This window comes from Engystomops pustulosus, chromosome 6 (genome assembly GCF_040894005.1).
Source record: "Engystomops pustulosus chromosome 6, aEngPut4.maternal, whole genome shotgun sequence".
Taxonomy (NCBI): Eukaryota; Metazoa; Chordata; class Amphibia; order Anura; family Leptodactylidae; genus Engystomops; species Engystomops pustulosus.
Window position 1 is genome coordinate 147,874,156 of NC_092416.1, and position 12,026 is coordinate 147,886,181.

The 12,026-nt window shown below is 41.8% G+C and overlaps 1 protein-coding gene across 1 annotated transcript in view; it reads right to left on the reverse strand.

Moving 5' to 3' along the window:
* Positions 1–399: 399 nt before the first annotated feature.
* Positions 400–12,026, reverse strand: part of RAB5C (RAB5C, member RAS oncogene family) — a 30,362-nt gene continuing 18,735 nt past the window's right edge. Inside the window, exons 2-6 of the mRNA XM_072111702.1 lie at positions 8,431–8,707; positions 4,817–4,968; positions 3,994–4,116; positions 3,805–3,898; positions 400–2,531 (exon numbers count right to left, since the gene is read on the reverse strand). Of these exons, the coding sequence (XP_071967803.1) occupies positions 2,416–2,531; positions 3,805–3,898; positions 3,994–4,116; positions 4,817–4,968; positions 8,431–8,596 (651 nt within the window). The 5' untranslated portion in view covers positions 8,597–8,707 and the 3' untranslated portion in view covers positions 400–2,415. The remainder of the gene's footprint in view (positions 2,532–3,804; positions 3,899–3,993; positions 4,117–4,816; positions 4,969–8,430; positions 8,708–12,026) is intronic.

Consider the following 12,026-nt stretch of genomic DNA (forward strand, 5'->3'; position numbering starts at 1 on the left):
GTCTTCTTTAAACCTTTTCATGCTGCCAGGGGAAGGGGCCAGATCAGAAGCAACAGAACTAAATTTTCCTTTATTTTGCATGACCTAGTCTGCAATTTTATAAACCAAGTCTGCATTTTATAAACCAAAAAATACAGGATCGCTGTGGATATCGCTCCAGCAAGTGCCATAAAAGCTGAAGTGCTGTTGGTTCTCTGCACAGAGGATGTAGCCCAGCAGATCCATCCATTCAGTACAGAAATACCAGACATAAGAAATGTGAATGGCCGTTACATCCACCAGCCTATACTCATGACAAGAAGTGCCTTTAAATTAATCCAAAACTTTCAAATCCTAGAATAAAATTAAAATTTCATTTAAAACAGACTAAAAGCACAAAGAGAGAATGAGGAAACCATGTACATGTTGGGTACGCACTGTATTATCAAGATACTGATTGAGTACATATTGCAGAGAACATACAATACAAAATACAGAAAAGAAAAAAAAAATACAGAAGTTCCCGTCCCCTTAATACTCATAACTGTTATTTGGTCAAAAGATTGGGCTGGGGGCATAAAAATTCTTCAGGTGCCTTATTACTTCACAAATCTGTTTCACAGCTCCCCCCAAATAAAATGATTCTATGATAGCGTTCACAAAAAATTAATGGGTGACCCTAAAATCACCCACTGTTGGGTCAGCCCAGATATATCATATAATGCTCTATGGATTCTCATACAGATTATTATTGAAGGCAAGAACATATCTGCAGTCTGACCCCAAGCTGGACATCTTTCTGTCTTTGTGCAAATTATAGCCACGTGGATTGCTGCCACGTGGGCCTTCGAGTACAGAAATAATCATTATATGATATGTTGTCTTATGATTTATATAAAATACACTTGACAGAAAGTTTATGTAAAAGAAAACTGCACCTTCAAGTAATGCTCTATAGATTGAGCATGACTATGGCACAAGTCATCTCAGACACGTTCAGGTTGTGTTCATAGGGGAGCATTCATGTGTGCACAGGTCGGCTACAGGTGCTCTGTAGGGTGGGGACAACAATTTATTTTATCAGTATAGTGAATGAGATTGATACAACGTAAAGTGTGGGTATATAATCCAGAGACTGTCCATTACTGATGCCAATTACATCCTTTGCCATTCCCATTTCATCCGCTTTGTATGGTGATCAGACTAACGCATCATAACTTACTATGTAAAGTTCGCTGTTGTCACCACCGCACCCTCACTTTAACAGGGTTAGCAGTGCGATAGCAAGTTTACATAGCAAAACTGAAATAAAATCTGGAAGAACAGGATAAAGTGGCATCAACTTATACTAGACCATAGGAGCTCATGTGAATAGGGCCCTTTAGCAAAGGTAATCAGAAAGCAGGCTTTCAAAAGTGCCAAAGAACATAACCCCCACCCCCCAAATCCAGAAATGGCCACATACTAGTAATCGAGAGAATGGACAAAAAGACTAGCGTTCAGGATCTGATTGTGAAGTGTCAACATTACCTGAACCCCAGTATACCAAGACATAGGCCATTTCCTAATTTAGGCACGGACCGCCCCTCAGTACTCCGACACAGACAAATAAGAAGGGAATAAGAGCTATGCGTCTGCTATGGATAGAAGGGGCTGCAGTAGGGGAGGTCTTTGGATTAACACATAATTTAAGAAAGGCATCCTGTATTAAGGGGATCAAAACAGTTGAAGAAAAAAAAAAAAATATATATATATATTCATATACACTCCATACATGTATGCATGTCAATGTACACAGCGTTCTGTCCTTACAATATACGGCTTAAGAATGATTTCATGAACAAGGAGCTCATCAGAATTTGATTAGAAGCGTCACACATTTCCCAGAGCTTAGAAAATGAAGCTTCCCCTTCCCTTCTCACTGCCGCCACCAAGCCCCACAACAACCAGAGGAGGGAGAGGAGGAGGGAAATAGGAGGTTAATCGGATCATAGTTCATATTTATATATTTATAATATATATATATATATATTAAAAGTGACTTAAGACTTAAAAATTGAATTAGTATTTATACAAAGGAGAAAAAAAAAAAGTGCAGGTGGAATGAGATATCCATTGGGACCCTGATCAATCAGAAGCTGGAGTGGTGGTACGGATGATAACATACAGGTCACAGCGCCCACCTTAACCCCTCCAGAACCAGGGTGGTCATTCTGATTCCGCAGGGAGCCAAGGATTCAATAGGCTTAGAGCGGATTTTTCAGTCTCATCTCTTTGTTGGTTTTATTGTTGGTTTCTCAATTTGACATTTTTTTTTGTTTTTGTTTTTTTTTTTTTTTCATTTTATTGTAAATCTCTAGGTTTTTGGTTCCCTTCTGCCCACCACCAGGTGATGAGAGACGAGGAAGTACACGGCGGTGGAAATGGGCACACAACTCAGTTGCTGCAGCACTGGCTCCTAGCAGGGGGACTATTTTCTTGGAGGTCCACACCCCGATTTCTTCCAGGGGCGCCTTGTGCACTTTGTGGCTCATTCTTCGGCAGTTTCTTGGCTGGAGGTTTTTTAAAAAAAAAAAAAACAACAAAAAAAATTAGAAAGAATTGAGGTGAAAGAAAAATAAATAAAAAACCTGCACGCTAAAAGTGCCTCTATGGCGCCCACTCCTGTAGACGGTGAATGAAGCAGCTGGACACATGCTAATCCTGCCGCTCCGACAATCCAAGAAAATGAGATGCCCATTCTTTAGAGAACTGGTGGTCCCATTCTTGTGATCAGAACAGATCCCTCTGTCAGACCATAACTGACTACCTTGTAACGTCATAAGTTGGGATAACCCCCTTAAAGTAAATCTACCATTTGATTTTATACATTATGAACCAAACCTGCCATGAGAATGCTGTAGCGACACTGATGCAGAAACATATCTTGTTTAATCCCGGAGAAGAGTGATTTTGCGGAAAAACAATTATAACATTATGACAATGAGGCTCTGTGGCTCCTGTGGCTGCCCCGGCGCTTCTCCTCTTACCCCAATTATACTCTGCTTCAGCCTTATCCTGTCCAGCACAAGCCAAGAATATGTTGTCCCCGAGAGGCAGAAGTAATCAGTCACTGCACCATCCCCCAGCTGCTGTGTACAAGTCATTCTGCTCAGGTTGATTAGTCCTGTCTGGACAGTTCAGCTAGCCCTTTAATGTACGCAGCCAGCCTGCACCCAGCTTTCCCAAGCTCCTGAATTTTATTATTTTTTGAGCAAAACCACTCAGATCAGGGGTTAAACAAAATAAGTTTCTGCATCAGTGTAGCTACAGCATTCTCGAAGTATGTTTGGTTCACAATGCATAAAAACAAATGGTAGATTTCCTTTAAGTTTTATTTCGTCCCAGCAACTCATTCTTGTGTACATTAAACACGTAGTCCAGTGGAATCTTCATCTCTTATCCTTTTTTAGGGCTGTAAGTGCAATTTCTTAACTAGATTTAGTCATGGTAACTTCCATTTCAAAATACTTAATTTTGGCCCAATGACATTGCTCTAAGGTCCCCCATCTTGAGCACTGCTCTTCCTTTTTGCTAAGCCCGTCTTATGCTTAATATATTACTACATGGTTGGTCACTCAACTGAATGGCTAGCACATATACTGTAAGTGAAAACTATGGTCAGTGGAGACTAACTAGCACCTAACGAAAGAAGCGTTTGTCATGGCACGACCCCTTATATGGATCAAAGCAAACAGATCTGGATGCCATGTGAGATACGTCCAGGGCATAGAAGCTACTACACACACAAGTGCTATGGATGTTCAGTGAGAAGCAGCACCATACCTATGGCCATAAAGATTTCATTCACATTCATCGCTGTTTTAGCTGACGTCTCCATGAAGAGCAGGCTATTGTCTTCCGCATATGCTTGCGCTTCCTGTTGGGACGGATAAGAGTGGGTGACTTAGTTGGGGAAGTAACAATTCATAGTTTTACTACACGGACCTCCGAACACTAGGGTAACATGCTCACCTGGAAGTCTACGGCTCTTTTACTGGAAAGATCGGCCTTATTTCCAGACAAGGCAATTACAATATTTGGACTTGCCTGTCTCTGAAGTTCCTTCACCCAATTCTTTGCTCTGGCGAATGTTTCCTAGAAGGGGGAACATATAGAATTAGCTTCATCCCCTAGAGATCAATCTATAGTACATGAAGGAACTCGGGATGGAATTCACAGCAAGTCTCTTCAATAGAGGCTAGTTCAATAAAACACTGTGCACATTTGACATCTCAAATGAACAGAACCATGTGTTTTTAGGAGCCCGTTTTTCCAACCAGATTATTTTCTATTTTAATTTTTGTAGGTGATATTGGAGGCGGGCATCTCTCCTGATCTCTAGTAACATTCAGTGAAAGCTTCAAGACTGAAACCTCATTGAGGCTTAAGGAGAGTTCTCATCAAAAAATGACCAAAAATAACGTTTAACAGGAAAAAGTAGGTCCATTGTTTATAGGCCTGTGATATGAAGACGTTTGTGTGCATGAGGCCTTACAAAGCAATGCTACTTTCATACCAACATGCAGATCATGAGACGCAAACAAAGGACCTTTGGTTCCTTGTTTGTGGCCCGTGTGTCATCCACCAACATGTGGATGGCAGGCTCAAATACTGGGGCTATAATTTTCAGCCCCAGCTGTCAGCTAATGTATGGGACCACGGAATATACAGCTGTGTGCATGAACCCATAGATAGAAGTGGGGATGAGTGCTAGTTGCCGAAACAACGTCTAGCACACATGACAAAAACATATTAGTGTGCATAAGGCCTAATGTAGGTAGTGTAAAATACATACGGTGTTAGTGATGTCATAGACCACAATGGCTGCTTGGGCTCCTCTGTAGTACATGGGGGCCAAGCTGTGGTACCTCTCCTGCCCTGCAGTGTCCCAAATCTCAAACTTGACTGTTGTGTCATCCAGGCATACTGTCTGTGTAAGAAAAGCAGCTGGGGACAAAACATAAAGTTACTTTAAAAGCAGCAAAAGAAACATATCAAACATGTTATTTTTAATAAAACATTTTTTTTTTTTAAAGGGAACCCGTCACCACATTTTTCACAAATACAGCTAATGACAGGTTCCTATAGAGCTCTAGTAACTAAACGACCCCCTTCTTTTAGCTACATTTTTTTCCCTTAAATCCGCATAAAATCAATTTGATAATTTTACCTGGTTTCTATGGATATCTATGGCGAGTCAAGGTGGACGTTGCCTCTTTGGGCCGAATCTAGCAGCTCATGCCTTTCTCAGCATTCAACAATAATGTCATGTGACCAGGGTGACATCATCTCAGGTCTTTTAGCCTCTTCACATTAGCAAACTGTACCCCATGCACATCTGATCAATAAAATCACAGCTTGCCTGCAGGGACTTCTACTCCTCTCCATGGAGACATGCTTTCATTGTTCAGATATAACATTACAGTTTGTTAATGTTAAGAGACGAAAGGACCTGTAATGATGTCAACGAGAGGAGGCCATGCCCCCCGCCTCAACTCACTATAGATATCCCTGGATTCCAGGGAAAATTATGAAGTTGTTTATATGTGGATCTGAGGGAAACAATTTTTAACTAAAAGATGGGAGGAGGAAGGTGGCAGATGATGGGGCTCTATCGGAATCTGCCACTAGCTGTATTTGTGAAAAAAGTGGCAACAATATCCCTATATTGCTTACTATCAGTATCTGCAAACCAAGGCTATTCAATGCAGACCTGAAAATTACTAGTACCCGTTGCTGGCAAGCATGCGTTTTTCCACGACCTGGCCGCAGCTCCCCGGGGAATATGCAAACAATCTTTAAAAAACCAAGATCACATCTAAATGTTACAATACACCTGAATAGAAGCCCAAATTACACAATTATAATCAATATGATCTACTGGGCTCTACTGGTGACGTTATTTTGAAACATTTTACGCTTAATTATTCTGAACAAAGGAAGCCCCTTGATTATCTGCTTATCTGATATTACAGATTGAAAAGCCAAAACACAGTGGAAAAAGGAGTACAAAAGCCACAAAAGAAAATGCTGAGGGATACAGCTTCTTGACCAGACAACTTCCTATACATCGCTGTCAATCAACAGAAACCAGCATCACGGCGGATAATGAAATCCTAGCAACTCACCTAATCTCCAAGAGAGAATTGGGAGATGACTCCTAATCTCTAATCTGCTTTCTTACTTAAGTTACAGTTCCTCTACAAAGAGCTTTGACACCCAATATGCCAATTAGGCTCTAGGTGGTGCCAGGGTCTCTGCTCTGGTCCATGACTGCTGTCCCCCTTGTACCAATCATCATCAGCTATCCACTGGATAACATTAGACTGGCCGGTGGGGTTGCCATACCACTTCTGTTAAGGACGATAACCCCTTCCCCCTTGGTGTTCTTGGCGGAGACTCAAAGAGGGAACAAAGTACATGTAGGTATTCAGTGTATATTGGGAGATGGGCGCAGGCTAGAGAATATGTAACTGCACTTTAAGCACAAGGTAATACATTAAAAGTGTGGTTTACCAAGAATCTCAAACCGTGTGATCCTTGCCAGCAGGGGTTAAAGTGAAATGACCTGGCACTGATATGTACTTGTGGACTTATCAGCTGACACCACTAGATAGACTGAAAACCTGCTGACTCTCCCTTCCCGTCCTGATCAGCGCTCAGCGTTTCCTGCCTCCAACTCCATAGGAATAAAGGAATTATGTAAAGTGCGGAGGGAGGAGGGTTTAGAGACCCCCCCACCACTCCACAATCATGTATATTTAATACCCGGGACTGCCGAATCCGGAATTATTCTCAGGCTACACTGAAAGCTAATTGTTCACGTGTAAATGTAGTAAGCTTATAGCTGTGGTCCCCACTGTTTTCTCTAAGAGGAGGAAAGATGCAAAGGAATCTTACGCTCCATAGTAGATCAGAGACAATAAACAGACTTTATTACATCAAACACATGAGCAGAGATCTCCATTTACAATGGGATGAGGCCATGTTCCGGTTCCATGTAACACACATCTATTGAGATTTCATCCACACAATCTCGAAATAGCTGCAAAATTTTACATCTTGCCCAGAGAAGGTGATGGGTTTATAGCTCTAGCTCCTAAACATCAGGGGTCTCTACATGATGGGCCATATCTACATTTTTAAAGTGCAACCAAACTGAACAATATTGCTCAAATCAATGCTGCCGGTGAGAATAATGTAATATTTATTATAATGTAGAACATTAAGTAATGCAATATTATTTATCCTTAGTTTGAAGTGGTTGCCCAGGAGGATTTTTGCATTATCTTTAATGTTGTCCCCAGTGGGTATGAGAAGAAACTGTGTATACTTAGCTCAAACAGTCCACCTCTGTATACAGAGACTAAATGTCCATGCACCTGCTAGAGCCCCAGGCTGCATCACCAATAAGTATCTATATACAGATGTTGGCAGGTGCCAGCATGCTGCAGCAGGGCAAGGCAAGTATACACTTTTAGACAGAGGTCCACAGTAAAAAAAAAAAAAAAAAAATCTTTAAGCAGATTATGTGAATCAGCTCAGAGATAGTCCCATCTTCTCAGAGAGCTAAATCAAGGGTAATATTCTCTAGGTATAGAAAGAGTTAATCATTAGCCTGCTTCCTTTAACTACATGCCATGTACAGGACTACAGATGCTCCTTCTTGCCCCTGCAGTGTATCACTGCTTTACTTAGTGAAGTGTATTACAAAGACTACCATCATCATTTACACTATTCATTTCTTCAATTAAAATATATATATACATTTTGCATTAGTTGCATTTTGTTTAGTTACATGGCTTTTTATTTGATTTACATAGACAAAGCAAATATACAGAAGAGCCATCTACAGTCAAGCTCTCCTCATAACCCCCCCTCTGCTGTGACTGCCATCATGCACCAGACATCAGGAGAGCCGGTAAGTGATGTTGCAGGGTTGGGGGGAGAGCTTGACTTCAGTCCTGAACTCTCCATACAAGCTCTTATATGGAACAATGGCATGATAGCTTACAGTCTATGATGATGAGAGGGAAATACAAGATTTATGACTGTTTGTAATGTCTTATTTTATTAGTACATGTCCCCTATGATTTGTAAAGCACTATGGCAACCAATTTATTTCTCACTTCAAAGTTGATTTTCTTGAGGAAACCATCAGGTTGAATGATGTAGAAGGCGTTAACCTGCTTGACAATAAATTGGTAGCGTTTATTCGATCAATTTCTGCTGATAGGTTATTTTTAAATCAGTGTGTGAACACGGTCTGAAGCGAATTTGCACAAGAAATATTGATGAAATATAATAACAGAGCAAACTCCAGCACTATCGCACAGCACATGATGAAAGTACACTGGCCTGGTTATTAATATAGCTTGTAAGACACGACAGGTTTACAGATTAACCAACCTCCAATAGTGCTCTCTTGGTATTCATGGAACTGGCCCTTGACAAAACGCAGGACAAGACTAGACTTCCCCACGGCTGACTCCCCTAGTAAAACCAGCTTGAACTGGCAGATTTTGTTGCCGGCAGCCGGCCCGTTTGGCCGCGCGTTTCCGCCTCGACCGGCCATTTCCCCGGAATGTCACAAAGCTGTAACACAAGAGTGGAGGAGGCAATGAAGGCACAGGAGACGAGGGCGCTTTTCTGATGGATGACCGTCGTGGGAAAGGCACGTGGGGCCCTGGAGAGAGAAAAGCAAGAGCATTAGAGATCATAAAGGTTTATAAATACAAGTAATATTAATAATAAGAAAAAGGTATCTTTTAAGAACTTTAAAAGAAAAAGTCATTTTAGTAGGGAACTCAATGCAGTACTGTGTATCATATGTATGGAAACTAGTGCCAGGGTCCGGATGGATGAGTTTAGTCAGTGATAATGTGATGTCTTGGAGTGCACATGAATGTATGAACTGGTCCTTAAAGCAGACAGACAATTTAGGATATGTCTCATGTGTCAGATCGTCTAGTTTTCAGATCCACAATCCAGTCACCAGCAGTATGGCAAGTAAATATGGTTATTAAGTAAGGAAAGGTTTGCTTTACGTCAAAAGATTATTACTAAAACCTATTACGGGGGATCCATCGCTTGTGGACAAGACTGATGACAGGTTCCAATAGCCTATGCCAGTGGTGGCGAACCTATGGCACAGGTGCCAGAGGTGGCACTCGGAGCCCTTTTTGTGGGCACCCAGCACAGAATTTATCAGATAGGACTAAAGGTTTCCTCGCTCAGGACGCGCCACACTCAGTGCTATTTTATATTGACACCTACTTAGCTACCAGGACTACAGGAGGAGCGATAAGGTGCAGACAGAGATGGATTATTGTTGGAGCTCCTGCTCTAGGTGCCTTGATTCTTCCTATTCAGGGGACCCCGGGAAATAAGGTACAATCCAAATGTCTCCTGCTTCCTCAGGACGCCAATATGATTAAAACTTGTGATACAGCAGAGATCAATAGGTTACTGCTCAAATTGTCATGTTGGCACTTTGGGACATAAAAGTGGGTTTTGGTTGGAGTTTGGGCACTCTGTTTCTAAAAGGTTTGCCATCACTGGCCTATGCCATGTTGATCATTCCAGGAATTTATACAAGTTTAGTTCACATTACTCCCTGCCAGCGATATGCCAGGTAATGTGAATTAAGATAGTATAAGACTACTGAAATGATTCAGAAAGCGGACGAAGGTATTTGTAAAAATCAGCATAGCAAATAGAGCTATTGCCAGGATACCATTACAACATCGGAACCAAGGTAGGTGACCTGGAGCAAACCTGTGACCAGACACATGGTAACAAAGAATAAAAAAGGCATACACGAAGCGTTGCACTAGGGCAAAGGAGTGGCCAAGTTCACAGCTTTTGCATCGCAACCCAGACGTTGCTGTATTAAGGACTGCTAAGGTGGTGCCAGAATTGAAGGGTATGGTCTTTTCCTCACAAACTATTCTGATAGCACAGGGTACAACCGTAACACATTAACTGGATCAATAGATTGTGGAAAAACTTATGACATGTGTGCATAGTTCCACCCACTACTCTGATCTGAGTTATTCCTGAAAGTCACCCACCTCTGACCCCTCGTGATGGCAAGTGCTAAAAAAATTGCAACTAACCGCCAGCCATTCATAGCCAATAAATAGCCGGCCATGCAAAAAATGCTCACACTGAGCGGTTCTGCTGCAGCTCTCTATTCTGAGGAAGAGCAGGGGCGCCATGCAGGGGCGCACACACAATAGGGCGCATGCGCACCGAACAGCTTCATCATACAACCTCTACTAGAAAAGCTGAAATACAAAAAGAATAAAGACCTGTAGCTCTGCTCTCAGCAAGTCCTTAAACAAATTGCTGTTTAGACTCTTCACAGCAGTGAATAAGGCTGAGATTTTAACAGTTGCCAAAATCCTGCTGGAAACGGCAAACATTATATAAAAGCTGATGAAACAATAGTCAAGTGACAGAACAAGCTGCCAGGAGCTGAGATGTAAAGGAACTCTGGCCTAGAAACGGCAGATCGCTCACTTTACTGCGCAAGAACGCAGCCACAGCCCTGCAGGCGACATCATGGAGCAGTAATATGGACCATGCAGCAATTCTGCACATGGGGGCATTAACCCACCAATCCATGACAAATCCACCGTCAAATAGCAAAGAAAAGTAAAATTAAAAAAAAATAAATAAAAAAAATAAAAGGAGATGCCCGATATTTAAGAATCCACCGAGTGCTGAGAGGCACATGCAATACACTCACAGCAAACAGCAATATCTTATGGAGGAAACTATAAGTAGCAAGTTACATTATTAGAATAAGCCAAACTCTACGCATTCATAACAAATCAGAGTGAAAACTGAAGTGCAGACACTTCCACTTCTCCAATAAGTGTAATTACCGGAAAACATGTCCTTTATCAGAAGCGGAGCAGAAGATGCAGCGATACACGGGCTGTAAGTAATATGTAGTGATCAGACTGCAAATGAGAAGGAAAACCTGGAAAAGTGCCACCAACTCCGTCCTTACTCCAGCTCCAGTACAAATCACTGCACTGTGGTCACAGTATGTATCCACATACTTACACCCAAGGAGAAGTCTTGTAAGCAAATTTTAAAGGAAATCTACCATCTAAATCCATCATCCGCAAACTCATAGATCCGGGCACTGTGACTGTGGTAATCTTATATTTGTTATCCATGAACTACTCTCTAAAATCAACTCTTATTTTAATGAGAGAGAAGGGCTCCGAGTTACCAGAGCCCTTCCATGCTGCAGATTTACAGGCTGTTACACTTCCCCATCTCACTTCTGCTGCAATGAGATCAAGCAGAGCGGAAGTGGGGAACACAGTTTAACAGCCTGTGAAGCTATAGCATGGAGTTGATTTTAGAAAGAAGTTGGTCATGAATAACAAATATAAGCAGATTACCACAGTCATGGAGCCTGGATCTCTGTAAGTGTCTCAGGTTTATGAGTACTGGATTTTGATGGTAGATTTCCTTTAATCTCTGCAATGCAAAATCCTATCTGCAAAACTTTGCACCCATTAAGTCACCCAACGTCTCCTTGGTCCTAAAACTTGGCAATATGGTTAATTTGGACACATTCCAAGTTGACACATGTGGTCTCTGGTCATTCAAGATTTTGTGGATTGATCGCCATTTAGAGGACTGGTCCACTGCCATTTCTCCCCTCACTACTTATCACACTCTATCCTCCCCGTCAACCTTTTTCCCCCCAGAGCACAAGATCAATGATCCGCAAACTTCTTAAGAACTGACCGTAACATCCGGGAGTCCCATGGAAGTTAATGATCAGGTTGTCATACATGTATATTACCACTCCATTCATGGTGTAGCACTAGAGTTGTACAATGTATGTGCAGGACGGGCAGGGAACCCACCGCATAGACGGGCAGGTTTGGTGGCAGAGCAAGGACCACATATCACCTTATTTCCATATATGGTGTCTACATCTCCCAGGGCCTCCCCAGACACAAGATCTCTATATT